The sequence below is a fragment of the Bicyclus anynana genome, chromosome 4, assembly GCF_947172395.1.
Source record: "Bicyclus anynana chromosome 4, ilBicAnyn1.1, whole genome shotgun sequence".
In the NCBI taxonomy this organism is placed as follows: domain Eukaryota; kingdom Metazoa; phylum Arthropoda; class Insecta; order Lepidoptera; family Nymphalidae; genus Bicyclus; species Bicyclus anynana.
This window is the reverse complement of record NC_069086.1, coordinates 3,592,136-3,607,309: the sequence shown is the minus strand read 5'-3', so window position 1 is coordinate 3,607,309 and position 15,174 is coordinate 3,592,136. Positions and strand designations below refer to the sequence as shown.

Genomic DNA, 15,174 nt, shown 5'->3' with positions numbered 1-15,174 from the left:
GACGAAAAAAAGGTGACTTACGGGCTAGTGCTCTTAGACATGTTTGATGAAAATCGGTTGAACCTCTGCCTTCGATTCCGGAGAGTATTTAAGTTTTCAGCTGTGTGCATTTTAAATTAAATTAAATTAAATACTTATTACGTGTCTCATACGGTGAAGGAATAACATCGTGAGGAAACCTGCATATTAGAGATTTTTTTTAATTCTCTACGTGTGTCTGACCGCAATTGGCCAGCGTGGTGGACTATTAACCCAACCCCTCTCATTCTGAGAGGAGACTCGTGCTCAACAGTGAGCCGAATATGGGTCATGAATGATGATATGAATATGAAATCATGTCCCAGTAGATAAATTTCCCAGTTTTTTTTTTAAAAGAATATTTGCCATATCTTTTATATATGACTAATATTCCCATTCCCCTCCATATAGTCGGAAAAGACTGTGCTGGGAGTGGGTACGACAATAGACCAACGGGGCGGGTGATGAGTCCAACCCTTCGGTGATGAGTCCGACCGCTCTTACCGTTGAGCTATTTTGTTGGCGAACTTTCATCTTCATGATGACATGATGAATGTCTGGCTTATGCTGCCTCGTTTTCTGTTTAGGATACCTATTTGAAATAATATCCACCAACCTAAATAGACCTACACACATCACATTGGACTTGGAACGTGTTGGCTGTAATATCCAGGTTTAAGCAATTTGTGATGTTGTGTTTTTTTTGTATTAGGTACCTACCTACTCTTTACAAGTTTATTTATTAATTAATTTATTTATTTATTCATTTAAGCTACATTTCCATTATAATATTTAACACATGTCATAGATAAAATGTCATAATCATTATAAGTGGAACCCTGTGAGGGTGTTGTAACAAGTTAGCCCTTGGCTACAATCTCACCTGATGGTAAGTGATGATGCAATCTAAAGCTGGATTTATATTTGTCTGACGTGTCGTGTCGTGACGCATCAGAACAGAATCAGCATCATACATTTTATATGGCAACCGTCCAGCCGTTTGGGCTGTAGGGCGTGCCAAAGAAATGGACATACATACACACATACAAACATACACATATACATACACTCGAAAAACATTACACTCGTTCTGACGCAGTTGGGTAAAAAGTGGTTGCATCCCGGAGTTAGAAAGTTACGCGTGCACTTGCACAGAGCACGTTTAAGACTTCGTTCCTGGTCATTATTACATCTAATAGAGCCAAATAACAGACAACAAATAGGTCGTCTAATGTCTAAAACCCTTATCCCTCAAGAAAATAAATCAGGCCCGCCAGTGTAGCCTTTAAAAGGTTTTTTTTTTTAAATTATTTTCAAGACTACAATCTCCCTTAGCCCTTGACAAGAATCACGAGAAATCACCTGATATATTATAGTAAGTGATGATGCAATCAAAAATGGACGCTGGCTAACTTGTAAGGAAGAGGATGAAAATCCACACACCTTCGGTTTCTACACGACATCATACCGGAACGCTATATCGCTTGGCGGTATGTGTTTGTCGGTAGGGTGGTAACTAGCCACAGCCGCAGCCTTCCACCATCCAAAAAAGGTATGTAAACCAATATGATTTGAAAATATAACATACGAGTATTGCGAAAAACAACCAGGTGCAAGGGAAACGACCACGCGGCCGATCACCTACCCGCTGGTCTGACCAGGTTAAGTCACTCACTGGACTCCCTGTAACAACAGCCATTAGAAAAGCTGAGGACCGGACTGTGTGGAGGGGAATCGTTAACAACGCATCGAAGGGACTGCAGTGCGGACACGACCTTCAGCAATGAAGAATGCGACCAAGAAGAAAAAGATTACGAAAAATTCACGTAGCATTCCACTACTTCACAAACCTATATTTTTTTTTTGCAAAAGCCACAGACCTTTCTTACGCTCAAGGTCGCCAAGTTTCCAATATTTTGATAAATAATAGGAGTCCGAAGCAGACTTCTCCCCGAATTCTCAACAAAACGACGATGTCTTTGAATTCATCATATTTTTTCGACTCTGTCTGGATCCATATTAGACGTTACTGACATCTTTTACTGTCAAATGCACTTACCAATTTATAGACGGCGTTTTATTAGCTCTGAAATACCTTCTTATTTGATATTGATAAGATATTTGGAGTAGAGAGATGTAAATTCTGTTGGAGTTAAGTGCAAGGGAAATAAGTATGATACATTTCTTTTTCTTTATTTTTTAAACTAGCGGACGCTCGTGACTTTGTCCGCGTGTAATTCAGTTTTTCACAAATCCCGCGGGAACCATGGACTTTTCCAGAGTAAAATCCATTTCCATTCCAAATTTTAGCTAAGTCGGTTTAGTAGCCGCAGCATAAAGGAGGAACAAACATACACACTTACACACACACACTTACAAACAAACTTTCGCCTTTAAAGTATTACTGTGAAGTGTGATAAAAGTAAAGCAATGTTAACAGTAAAATATTATCTCTGTTCTCGTAATATTTTCATATATATTTATGATATAAACATTTCATACAACGGTCCATAATTCCATATTAAAGCCACAACTTGATTTTCATCTTAAAAACAAAATAAATATTTATATTAGTGTAATAATGCAATTTTAACTTTTATCTGTTGTTTATTTTATTTTATTAACTAAAGAAACTAACGGCTCTACGACTACAATATAAATGTTTGTCTATTGTCTCTAACATATTGATTCCGATTGTGATTTTTTAACTTAGCTGTTGTTCGAAAAGTTGTAAAATTTTGGAGAACGTAACAGTAGCCTGATAATGACATTAAGTCATCATCATTAACAACTCATTTCAGCTCACTGTTGAGCATGAGTCTCCTCTCCAAATGAGAAGGGTTAGGCCTTAGTCCACCACGCTGGCCCAATGCGGATTGGCAGACTTCACACACGTAGAATATTAAGAAAATTCTCAGGTGGTTTGTGACATGTGATATTTAATTTTTTAAAATGCACATAACTGAAAAGTTGGAGGTACATACCCCGGACCGGATTCGAATCTATGCCTCGAAGACCGTTTCATAATATGTAATGAAGCCTAATAAACAATTACACTCGCAGCTGAAAAAATTTCAAAATACTTCAAGAGCAAACCTGCATACCTAATGAAAGTGGATCTTTTTTTTTTAACAAAATAAAGATTTGGTAGTGCTTAGTTATAGTAGTGTAGTTATTTTTTTGCACTTTTAAGTCAGATTGTAGTGGGGGTGACAGATTAGTAGGTAATTGAGGTAGTTGATGTTTCATTTCATCAAGTGAATCTAAGTTTGAACTTTATACGAAGTTCAACTTTACAATCATAAGTATAAACTCGCGTAAAATACTATAAATTTTGGCGCATTTCATATTTATTGCTCTTCGAATATTGCAGTACGAAAATAGATTGTTATGTCGCGATCGTCTCCATCTGAAGGGCGTCGAGATTCCTTTCAAACATTTGTCATTCAATAAATGGATTCCAGGTAAAAGGCGTTATTTTGCATGGAAGTGTCAGCACTCCAATAGGTATACAAAGACCCGTGGCATGTTCAATTTATTTTGAAAACTGGGAATCTATTCCGGTATTCCGGACACCTGGTTGAGTTTAGATTTACCTAACATGAGAAAAACTGTTGTATACGAAGAATGGTTTGTATTCGCCCAAAAATAAGGATATTTTTATTCTCTATTGTATATGTTCTCTCAATTTCAACGGCTCATTACTCTTATTATAAAAGAGGGGATATGGAGCGTAGACCCACTACGTTGCTCCAATTTGATGATAATTTAAAATTCTTTAACGACTACTATCAGATGTTATTTTTTTTTAATAAATACACTTAAACAATACACATCACTATCTAGTCCCAAAGTAAGCATACAGAGTAGCTTGTGTTATGGGTACTAAGATAGTTGATATTATAATAATTTCCTACTCCCTATTCTACACCTACCCTACCCTGCCCTATTATCACTCTACACCTACCCTACTCCTACCTATCCATGCTACCCCTACTCTACCCTATGCTCTCCGGGCACGGGCGTGTAACACCACCGACTTTCCCAACTCCGGGCTTAGAAGTATTCAAAATTTGTTAGAAAAAAGAAAAACACAGTATGAATTCATGACCCCGTGATTCGAAGTCACATTATCTAAACGCTGAACAAACGAGATAAGTAGATGTTTTAACATGTCAAGACCCTATAGACAACAAACCTTTTATCAACTGATACACTTATCTTGGCTTCTGACTGGATCTGGAGGAACTCTTTTCTTATTTATTCCTGGTTAAAAATGTTTAAAAAAAAAACATTGTAACGGGTGTGTAAATCGAATACTCTGTGACCCTTTATCACGTTCGCTGCGGTACGAGGTCAACTGACCTCGTATACCTAGCGTCTTTAAGAGTTACGAGGTCAATGCACCTCGTACCGCACCAGAGGAAAGTACAGAATAATGCAGCGAACGTGTTACACCATTTACTTTTTTGACACTTTTGCGTTAGGTGTCGATTTCTGAGCCGCATAAAAGATTTTCTTTTAACTTTAGGTCAGCGTTAAAGGCGAGGTTGCGGTTAAAATGCTGATTGCAAAATGGATTAAAAGTTACAAAGTCACTATAAATCCTCGAGACATTTTGCTTTAGTTGGAAAAGGTCCAAACTTTGTCAAATTACATTATTAGTGGATTTGATAGGATTCGTGCGAACCTCAAAGGTAATAATGGCGAAGGTCATAGAGAAGTTTGCACTTTTTAATAATAATAGCTTTAACATACTAATAAAAGATCTGCTATTTGATAATTCTAAAAACTTAAAACACAACTTAACTTTTCTTTGGGTCAGGTTCTAATTTGGGTTTTTATTTTCATTTCAACACTTACTTGTATAACATTTATCAAATTTTCTACTGTTTTTTTAAAGTAAAGTATGTAATGTAAAGTATACTTACAAAAATAAAATAACATGAATGTATCGAAAGATATATTTCCATTAAAATTTAATTATTATGTGACTTCTATAATATATTAGCTAGCCTATCGGTTGGTAGTCATCCTGTAAAAGAAACATTTTATAAAACACGCTATACCATAGATTATAGAAAAAAAATTAAAAAATAGAATCCAAATATTAAATAAATGATAGTAATTGTCATAAACAAATCCTCATCATCATCATCATCATATCAGCCGATGGACGTCCACTGCAGGACATAGGCCTTTTGTAGGGACTTCCAAACATCACGATACTAAGCCACCTGCATCCAGCGAATCCCTGCGACTCGCTTGATGTTGTCAGTCCACCTGGTGGGGGGTCGGCCAACACTGCGCTTACTAGTGCGGGGTCGCCATTCCAGCACTTTGGGACCCCAACGTCCATCGGCTCTTCGAACTATGTGCCCCGCCCATTGCCACTTCAGCTTCGCAACTCGTTGAGCTACGTCGGTGACTTTGGTTCTTCTGCGGATCTCATTTCTGATTCGATCACGCAGAGATACTCCTAACATAGCTTGTTCCATCGTCCGCTGTGTGATTCTGAGTCTTCTTATGAGGCCCATAGTTAGCGACCAAGTCTCGGAACCATAGGAAACAACCTAGTTAATTAATATTTAGGTAATAATGAGATCGGATACCAGATAAATTGAAATTCGATACGAACGTAGTCAAGTTTGCTAGTTAATACCTTAACTTACTCGTAGATACAAATATCTTAAATATCGAATTCAAATTGATCTTGATGTTCCTGACACCACGACAAATACAATAATCTAATGAGAACTTCGCAATTATACGATTCACGTTTCAACGTTCTACGCCAGAGGGCGTTTGTCGGCAGGCTTTCGAGATTTATCTTTCCCTTTGTTAACGTTTGCGTTTAGGATTTTGAACTTGGAACATAAACATTCCTTGATATTGAAATAGCACCAAAATCTATTTTCATAATGGATTTGTTCGGTATTACAGTTACGCGAAGTTAGAACACGACAGTTCAGTAGATCACGTAGATTTTACCGACTTCAAAAAAAGGAGGAGATTCTCAATTCGTCTGTATTTATTGTTCGTATGTTTTTTTTGTATGTATGTTACCTGATTACTCGAAGACGCCTGGACCGATTTGAATAACTCTTTTTTTGTTTGAAAGGGTATACCCCTGAGGTGGTCCCATTGTCACCATTTCAGGATCTGATGTTGTGGTAATCTGATGTTGTGTAAACCGGTATTGTGTTAATATAAGCCGTTTCTGAAAGAATTACATGAAGGAACACTGTCAGAAAAACCTAAATCTTTATGATATTCTTACATGACACGAATTAATACATCATTGGACTAGTACCGCCATCAAACTGATCATTAGTTAGAACATAATATGATAGATAGAACTTAGTACGATGTTATTTTTCGCTTTTTAGTTAAGTCAGTATGTTTTATGTTTTTGAAGTCGGTTGAATTTTTTTTATTAAAATTTTTTATTATTAAATTTTTGCCATATCTCTTGAATATGACCAATATTCATAATAGAAGTGGGAAAGACAGTAGTCTAGGGCGCGGTCTATCATCATCATCATCACCGTCAACGTCACCTTAAATAATAAAAGTATGGATATAAAATAGTTCACCTGGTTGAAATACCACCATTTTCTACCGAAAAACAAAGAAGCTCCGGAAGGTCCAAGGCTGCTAAATTCTGGTGCATACGGATTGACGTTCATATGATTTCCATCCATCTGTAGTATTTTATATATTAATAAATATTATGAGCTACTGTCTCTTATCAAAACAAAATGTTGCTATCAGATATGTTGCCATCGTCATCATCAGTTGATGGACATCCATTGTTAGACATAGGCCTCTTGCATGGATTTCCAAACAAAACGGTCCCGAGCCGCCAGCTCTCTCTGCAACCCGCTTGATGCCCCCTGTCCATCTAGGTGGAGGACTTTCTTAAAAACTCTTTATGGCTCTGAGTTCTCGCCCTTTTGACCTTAGGTGGAGGACTTTCTTAAAAACTCTTTTGGCTCTGAGTTCTAGCCCTTTTGACCCTAGGTGGAGGACATTTTCGACAAATGTTATGGTTGATTTTTAGAAACTAATCGTACCTACTATTAATTAGTTGTGCCAGTGCGTTGCCAACCATAGTTAAAGGTATCTGGCCAATATTTAAGTGTACCACTTAAATCCTGGTTTATGATCTGTGAAGGCATAGGTTAGGGATTATAAGCCTAGGCTTTTTTATTCGCGTAAATTTAAATATGACCAATATTTCCCTTCAACTAGTCGGAAAATACTGTATTAGGAATGGGTACAACAATAATCCAGCGGGCGATAATCGAACTGACACCACGTTGATGAGTCCGGCTGCTTTACCGTCGAGTTACAGATGCTTCATTTATTTAATTATTATTATTTTTTTTTTATTCTTTACAAGTTACCCCTTGACTACAATCTCACCTGATGGTAAGTGATGATGCAGTCTAAGATGGAAGCGGGCTAACTTGTTAGGAGGAGGATGACAATCCACACCCCTTTCGGTTTCTACACGGCATCGTACCGGAACGCTAAATCGCTTGGCGGTACGTCTTTGCCGGCAGGGTGGTAACTAGCCACGGCCGAAGCCTCCCACCAGCCAGACCTGGACAAATTAAGAAAATCTCAGTCTGCCCAGCCGGGGATCGAACCCAGGACCTCCGTCTTATCTTGTATATCCACCGCGCATACCACTGCGCCACGGAGGCCGTCAAAGTTAATTGCACAGATAAACTTACAAAATGGTTCCACATCCAATTCTGTTTATATTTGTCTTTGTGTACGCTGTAAGGGTTGCCTGGGTTCCTCTCGTAGTCTGAGGAGCCAGAGGAGGTATCTGAGGAGTCTGACATGGAGAACGGCTCCCGGTCACGGAACTTGCTGTTCACGATTGGCTTGTAGCTCTTCCTTCTGGTCGGCGACTTGGAACAATCATACATTCTGCTGTTTAGTTAATATCTTACTTTGATTTTTTACTAAATAAATTAAATTAATCATTATCAACTCATATTCGGTTCACTGCTGAGCTCAAGTCACCTCTCAGAGTTAGGTAAAGTCCACCACGCTGGTCCAATGCGGATTCGCAGACTTCACACACGCAGAGAATTAAGAAAATTCTCTAGTATGCAGGTTTCCTCACGATGTTTTCTTCAACGTTTGAGACACGTGATATTTAATTTCTAAACGCAAACTACTAAAAAGTTGGAGGTGCATGCCCCGGACCGAATTCGAACCTACGTCCTTCGGAATTAGAGGCCGAAGTCATATCCACGGGGCAATCACGGCTATTAATGAAATTAATAATTGTACTTTATTGTACACCATAACTATGAACTGAGAATACAAAAATCAATACATATAAATAAATATAGAAGTGTTTGTTTATGATGTCAAAATATTTGTGTTTTCTTTGTGTGTGTATAAAATTTTTGTACATTTTTCTAGGCGCCATGACTAGTCGAATGGACGAGAGTACCACGCGTATTTTTATACGTGGAATCCATATATATATAAATATAGTTATATGGTGGGATCAGTATTTAATTTTTTCATATTTAAACATTCATCACTTTTCCAACATGTTGACAATACTAAATATACATTAGATTACTCACAGTAAAAAAGTCCCCATTGACCTCGTTAGAACTGAAAAAGACAAACTCTTATTTTATAAAATTTTCTATGAAAATTGTTCAAGTTGTGACACAATCTTCACAAACAATGATAATAATAATAATAAATATAATAAATATACTTAAACAATACACATCACTATCTAGCCCCAAAATAAGCATACAGAGTAGCTTGTGTTATGGGTGCTAAGATAGTTGATATTATAATATTAATATACAATTATATACTACATATAATACTTATATAATGTATAAATACACACAGACACTGGAAAACACTCATGCTCATCAAACAGATATTTTCCAGTTGTGGGAATCGAACCCATGATAGATAACTATTACAAAAATAGCAAGTACTTTGACAAGTTAAATGATATTAAAGGATTTCAGGCATGATTTATGATGATATCTACGATTTCAGGCCACTTAATTTAAAATTGTAGCAAACCACGAGTTCACTGTATTAAAGAAAGGGTCTACTTGATATTACCATTCTAAGAAAATTTCCTTCATCTTTTATGACATCCAGATTTGCTGGCGTATTTAAGTAATGGGGATGATGACTAGGTTTGAATATATTGATTTTTATGATACATTCAGGTAAATAGGGTCAATGTTTAACTAATTTATACATACAAAGCAAAGATTGTCTGGATATTTAAATGAGATTATAAAATTTCAAAATCTATTAAAAATATTTTATCGTAATTAGATGAAAATTCATACAGTTTTAGCTTCCTTACATTAAATGTGACATTTTTTAATATATGAACTATAAGCATAAATGCACAAATAACAAAGATATTAGTAAATTTGTTTGAACGCGCATACAAATCTAACAATCATTACATTGCCTATGACGTCATTAGTTAAAGCCATTTTGTATGGGGCGTTTTTCAGGGATCCGCGGCAGCGCCGCAAATCTGACTCTTTAAATCGCTGTTGCTCCGAAAGTAATGATCGCAGATACCTTGTTACTTTTACAAAATTGATTTACTATTAGTATACTCTTAATTTATTTACAATTTAAAAAACTGTCATCATCCCTATTCTGAGGGCATTTATACATAAAATAAGTCCACCAATATAAATGTTTCGAAGTAAGTCCTCTTGGGAAAAGGAAGCAATATAATACAAAGAATAAAATTAAAAATATCATCATTAACAACCCATATTCGGCTCACTGATGAGCACGAGTCACCTCTCAGAATGTGAGGGGTTAGGCCAATAGTCCACCACGCTGGCCCAATGCGGATTGGTAGACTTAACACACGTAGAGAGTTAAGAGAATTCTTAGGTAGGCAGATTTCCTCGCAATGTTTTTCCTTCACCGTTTGAGTCACGTGATGTTAACTGAAAAGTTGGAGGTGCATGCCCCGGACCGGATTTGAACCTTCCAGAATCGGAGGCATCCACTGGGCTATCAGGGCTCAATGATAGAAAAGCTTGGGAATTCATTTCACTATAATATTAAGACTGGATATACTTAGTTGTAGACAACTTTGTGAGATTGTTATAACAAAAAACACTGGCTTAGTTTGTTGTGGGCTCTCCTCAGACCAGGGCACGTTTGAAATCCTCGAATTTGACTATAATTTTCAGTTTTCCACTTTACTTAACACCATTACTTACTATGTTTTATAGTGATAAAAATCTCTGATAAATTTATTAATTTATTAATAATAAAAATAATATATCTAAAGAAGTCAAGTTCTCAAAAGTTCTCACTGAAAACGAATTTTGACTTTGACTTCATTTATTGAAGCCTTCATTCGCACGAGAGTTTTTTTATCGGACGTTAAAAAAGCGTTCAAATATTCTATGAAGTTCAATGACTATTTCCAACGCCCAAAATTGAAAATCCAACACTGCTCGAAAAAACGTTTTTTTATCGTCCGTAAAAAAACCTCTCGTGCGAATGAGTGTGTATACATCTAAGTACATATTTTCCATCATTTCAAATGAGAACAGCTTAAAACTTTCGAAGTAAACAAATGTTTTCCATCGATTCGGTGTAAATGTTGTGATAACTCTGTAAGCTTTTCGTTTTATTTGGAAAAGAAATTCGTATGAAATGCTTAATTTGAGTCTTACCCGTCTAAGGCTTCGCTCGCGGCGTTCTCTAACTCGGACAGCTGTAGAAATACAATTTAAAATCCAACTACTTTAAAGTTTGTAATACAATTTGCGATTAAAATCCCACTACTTTGAATTTTATAAAATAAAATGATTATAAGTTTAAAAATCTTTTATGCCAACGACCTTGAACGCAGAACAAAGAAAACGCTAATGCGTTTGTATTCTAAGAAAAAAGAATATTATGTTCTACCTGCTGATCAGATTGTAGGCGTTGCCATGCTGGTGATGTGTTAATTAAGCTACTTAACTTATAATTATTATTATCCTAAATATTTTGGTTTTTCGGACATTGCTCTTTCATGCTCAGATCAATTACCTTAGGACCTGCCTTGTTAAACGTTACCCCTCTGTCAAAAGTAAATGATCACTATTTGATCACGTACATGATATTAACTGATGATACAATCTAAGACGAAGGCGGGTTTCGATTTCTATACGACCACACCACTTTCGATTTCTATACGACATCGTACCGGAACGCCAAATCGCTTGGCACTACGTCTTTGCCGGTAGGGTGGTAACTATCCACGGTAACTATCCATGGTTAAAGCTTCCCACCAGTCAGACCTGGACCAATTAAGAAAACCTCAATCGGCCCAGCCGGGGGTCGAACCCAGGACCTCTGTCTTGCAAATCTACTGCGCATACCACTGACCACGGAGGCTGTCAAATACATACGGATACTCCGTTTAAATTGTAATATTAAAGGCACAAAAGATAAATAATAATTAATGAAAAAATATTTGTTTTGGTGTATCAAACGGAAAAAATTGCTTACCTCTTTGGTACCTTCCTTGAACCTTCAAAAAACAGGAAAGTAAAAGTTAAAAGTTAATTCATTGTGTGTTTTTTTTTTTAAATTCATTGTGTTGTTTATTGTGTTCTTTATTTAAAAATATGTTGTGGTTAGTACTTAGATTTACGAGAGATTAGATAGTATTAATAACTATGATCTCCCATGAAAATTCCCCATGAAAAAGGAGCTTTCATAGTTTATGTATAGACAATAAATTATAGCATGTTACTTACGGATAATCGTAAGCCATTTGCTCTAAATTTGCAGGATCTATTTCAATAATAATCTGCAATATAAATATTAGGTTACGTCCAAGGGTATATAAACACATAGCAAATTTAATAACTTGCACTTAAAACACAACACTAAATACTATGTCGTATACTGATAGTTTGGAAGGCGCGGTTTAAACACCGTGCTAGATACGACTCTACGTAACCACTCTTCATACTTCAAAGCCCGACCTGGATTCGATGCCAGTACCTCGTAATTCGATGCCACATAAACTATCGACTGAACCAACTACGGCAATGGTAACAAGATCATAATTAAAAATCATGAATACATACCACAGGACTCCTGGTAAAATTATAAAAAAATCATTACTTTCCGAAACCATTATAAATGCATGAAATCAATAATATAAAATACACTATATGACGCACATAAATACGTTTTTTTCCGAACGGAATAATTTCCGCGCGTACGTAACGTACATTCCAAATGAAGAAAAACGTGAAGTCTGCAGTAGTCTCATAGGGATGATGACAGTTTTTTTAATTGTATATAAATTAAGAGTATACTAATAACAGAGCAATTTTGTGAAAGCAACAGGGTATCTGCGATCATTACTTTCGGAGCTACAGGGATTTAAAGGGTCAGATTTGAGGCGCTGCCGCGGATCCCTGAAAAACGCTCCATACAAAATGGCACGATTTAGCGACGTCGTTGGCTCGCTGATCGTTAGGTTTATATGGGCGTTCAAACTAAATTAATAATGTCTTTGTTATTTGTGCGTCTATGTTTATAGTTCATTTATTGAAAAATGTCACATTTAATGTAAGGAAGCTAAAACTGCATGAATTTTCATCTAATTACAATAAAAAATATTTAATAGATTTTAAATATTATAATCTTATTTATTTTGCAAATATCCAGTCAATCTTTGCTTTTTATGTATAAATTAGTTAACATTGACCTTATTTACCCGAATGTATCATAAAAATCAATATATTCAAACCTAGTCATCATCCCCATTCCAAATTGAAATTACGCATTAGGAAAACGAATAAGGTAAACGAGTGTATGCTGTTAGCCTTAATATAAAATTTAATATCTTGGCATAGAATGCGTTTCTTTAGATTTACAAACCTGTCATACTGCTCAGCTATATTATTTTTCTTTTTAATTCGCTGTATCAATTTTTCTAACAAAGTTGTCTGAAAAAGAATATAGGTACGTGTTTGAACTCTAGGTATGCAAGATACAAGATGTTATCTTGTATCAGACAGATTTAGGGAGAGGTCACACGACATCCTGCATATAAATAGCAATGATGCTGATATGCCTTACGGTGCACTGCGGCGCCGCACCGCAGCACGGTGCGGTGTACGCAGCGGTGCCGCTGCGGCGTATCGCATATAATTGCCATGAATATGCCACACAGTGCCGCAGCTGCGCCGCACTCCGCGTGTGTACTGCGATGCGTACAGCGATGATAATTACACATTAAAATAATTTTTCAATAATAAATATAATTGAAAGTTATACATAAGTATTATGTTTTATTCATAGGTATATCTTTTCCTTTTCTTCTATTAAATATTTAATTATTTTACATTGTTAATTATTTTATTTTATAACTATTGTGAGGGTACATTTTATTAATTAAACTATTGTGAGTGTAAGATTGTGTTGGTATATTTATTAATTTAATTATCCTATTTTATTTTATATGACAAAATATAATTTCTAAACATACCATCACAATTATGTTTGATTTAACTTAATTGCTATTGTCTTTTTTATTTTAATTACTCGTGTCTTTGTAACTGTTGTATGCCAGAAATGGTCAAATACATAATTATACTGTGTGTATTCTCAAAAACACTCAACAAATAAATAAATGAAAAAACGCGGCAAAACGTCTTCGGCGCGGCACCAAACCGCACCGTGTGGCCTCTCCCTAAGTTGACTTACCAAAACATTATCTGTTTTCCTAAAATTGCTATAAAGCACCCGGTCGTTTGTGTTTCCAAACCTATAAAAATATTTATTAACAGCTGGGATATAAAACAAATTATCGGCTATAACTAATACTAGGCCTATCCTATTGGATGCCTGCTTTTAATTAATTTTATTTTGTTTTGAGATTTAATTAATTTATGTATAACTGGGTTAGTACCATCAAACTGATCAGCAGGTAGAGCATAATATGATATTATTTTTTGCTGTTTTTAGTTTAGTGGGTACATTTTTTACCATACAGTTTGATTTTATCTTTAAACCACGACTGAGATATATAAAACTATCATGTAAGTACATTTTAATTTTTCTGCTTACGTTATTCCAAGATTTTTCAAGTTTCCGTAAACAAGAGTATCTCCCGTGTCTTTCTGGGGGTATTTGACGGAAGATTTCAACATTCCCCTCGCGGGCCGTAACAATGTGTGACCAGGGTGTAGCGGCTCTGCCTCGGGTAGATCTTCTACCGATTGAGGAACATCGAGAATGTCTTCATCACTGGTGCCGTGTAGCCGTCTCTAAAAATTACCCTAACCATTCAATATAAGCTATTTCTAGCGAGAGCTGTGATAGCCCAGTGGATATGAACTCTGCCTCCGATATAGGAGGGTGTGGGTTCAAATCCGGTCCCGGGCATGCACCTTTTCAGTTGTATGCATTTTAAAAAATTAAATATCACGTGTCTCAAACGGTGAAGAAAAAAAATCGTGAGCAAACCTGCATACCAGAGAATTTTCTTATTAATTCTCTGAGTGTGTGTAGTTTGCCAATCCGCGTGGGGCCTGCGTGATGGACTATTGGCCTAACCCCTCTCATTCTGAGAGGAGACTCAAGCTCAGCAGTAAGCCGAATATGGGTTGATAACGATGATTAACATTGATGGGGGTGCTATGAGTTGTAAATCAAAGAAACGGCCTATAATATCCACTTTCACTGTGTTCTTCAGATAGGTATTCTGAGCCCCCATTCGCACGAGCGCTTTTTTACGGACGTTAAAAAAGGGTTCAAATACAACAAATGCATTCCCAAGTAAATGTTCACCCGTCAGCGTTTTCAAAACGCGACGCTTTTTCGACCTGTGTTGCATTTTCAATTTTGGGCGTTGGAAATAGACCTTCATTTAACCTCATACTACATTTGAACGCTTTTATAACGTCCGTTAAAAAAACTCTTGTGCGAATAGGGGCTTAGTGTAGTCATCTAATTTAGATGATTTAGCGAGTTGGGACAATCTCATTTTGAATTAAAGGAAAAGGAATTAAGATACCCACTAGACGACGTTTAGCTTGATAGATTGATTGAGAAAATAAGGCTTGTTTTTCTATTCTTTATACCTATTTC

The 15,174-nt window shown here is 36.2% G+C and overlaps 1 protein-coding gene across 1 annotated transcript; it reads right to left on the bottom strand.

The window, feature by feature from the left end:
* Positions 1-4,967: 4,967 nt before the first annotated feature.
* Positions 4,968-7,961, bottom strand: LOC128199926 (uncharacterized). Its single transcript, XM_052891558.1, has 3 exons — positions 7,761-7,961; positions 6,615-6,722; positions 4,968-5,053 (listed from the first exon to the last, which is right to left on the bottom strand). The coding sequence occupies exons 1-3, from the start codon at positions 7,959-7,961 to the stop codon at positions 5,030-5,032; spliced, it is 333 nt and encodes a 110-aa protein (XP_052747518.1). The 3' UTR covers positions 4,968-5,029.
* Between the last annotated feature and the right edge of the window lie 7,213 nt (positions 7,962-15,174).

Coding starts and splice junctions, on each gene's coding strand:
- LOC128199926 (XM_052891558.1), bottom strand. CDS start 7,961: ATGTATGATTGTTCCAAGTCGCCGACCAGAAGGAAGAGCTACAAGCCA. Junction 6,723..7,760: donor ATTGGATGTGGAACCATTTT/GTAAGTTTATCT, acceptor AAAATACTACAG/ATGGATGGAAATCATATGAA. Junction 5,054..6,614: donor AATGGTGGTATTTCAACCAG/GTGAACTATTTT, acceptor TTTCTTTTACAG/GATGACTACCAACCGATAGG.